This window comes from Corvus brachyrhynchos, unplaced genomic scaffold (genome assembly GCF_000691975.1).
Source record: "Corvus brachyrhynchos isolate BGI_N302 unplaced genomic scaffold, ASM69197v1 scaffold496, whole genome shotgun sequence".
Lineage (NCBI taxonomy): Eukaryota > Metazoa > Chordata > Aves > Passeriformes > Corvidae > Corvus > Corvus brachyrhynchos.
The window spans coordinates 54827-55478 of record NW_008238650.1 but is presented as its reverse complement, the minus strand read 5'-3'; the positions used below and the strand labels follow the sequence as shown (position 1 = coordinate 55478).

General features: G+C 66.7%; 1 protein-coding gene across 1 annotated transcript in view; it reads right to left on the bottom strand.

Moving 5' to 3' along the window:
• NR1I3 (nuclear receptor subfamily 1 group I member 3) overlaps window positions 1-646 on the bottom strand; it is a 5119-nt gene extending 4473 nt beyond the window's left edge. The window contains exons 1-2 of the mRNA XM_017737664.1: window positions 407-646; window positions 27-102 (exon numbers count right to left, since the gene is read on the bottom strand). Of these exons, the coding sequence (XP_017593153.1) occupies window positions 27-102; window positions 407-633 (303 nt within the window). The 5' untranslated portion in view covers window positions 634-646. The remainder of the gene's footprint in view (window positions 1-26; window positions 103-406) is intronic.
• Window positions 647-652: the final 6 nt, after the last annotated feature.

Here is a 652-nt window from a genome sequence, read left to right as displayed (position 1 = left end):
GCGGTGGCTGCCCTGCCTTGTCCCACCCTCTCCCCGTCCACGGGACCATCCTGCGCCATCCCACATCCTGCCCTGGCCCATCTCATCCCGTCCCAGTCCCTCCTGTCCCATCCCAGCCCGTCTTGTCGCCCCACCCTGTCCCCTTGTCCCATCCCATCGTGTCCCGTCCCATCCCACCCGGTCTCATCCCCTCCTGCCCCGTGCCCTTGTCCCCTTGTCCCCTCCACCCCAGCTTGTCCTGTTTGTCCCATCTTGCCTTGTCCCTTTGTCCCATCTCACCCCGTCCTATCCTGTCCCCTTGTCCCATCCCATTTTATCCCACCCTGTCTCATCCCATCCTGTTCTACCCCATCCCTCATTGTCCCCACCCTGTCCCCTTGTCCCATCCCATCCCATCCCATCCCACCCTGTCCCTCTGTCCCGCCCCATCCTGTCCTGTCCCCGTGGTGTCCCCGCGGTGTCCCCGCACCTGAAGAAGCCCTTGCAGCCCTCGCAGCTCATGACGTGGAAGTGGTACCCGCTGGCCCTGTCCCCGCACACGGCGCACACCTTGTCCTCATCGGGCTCCGTGTCCCCAGCGCGGTCCCGGGGCCGGGGGCTGCGCTCTGTGCCCGGGGGGCTCGGCAGGGACATGGCTGGGGACACGGGGACA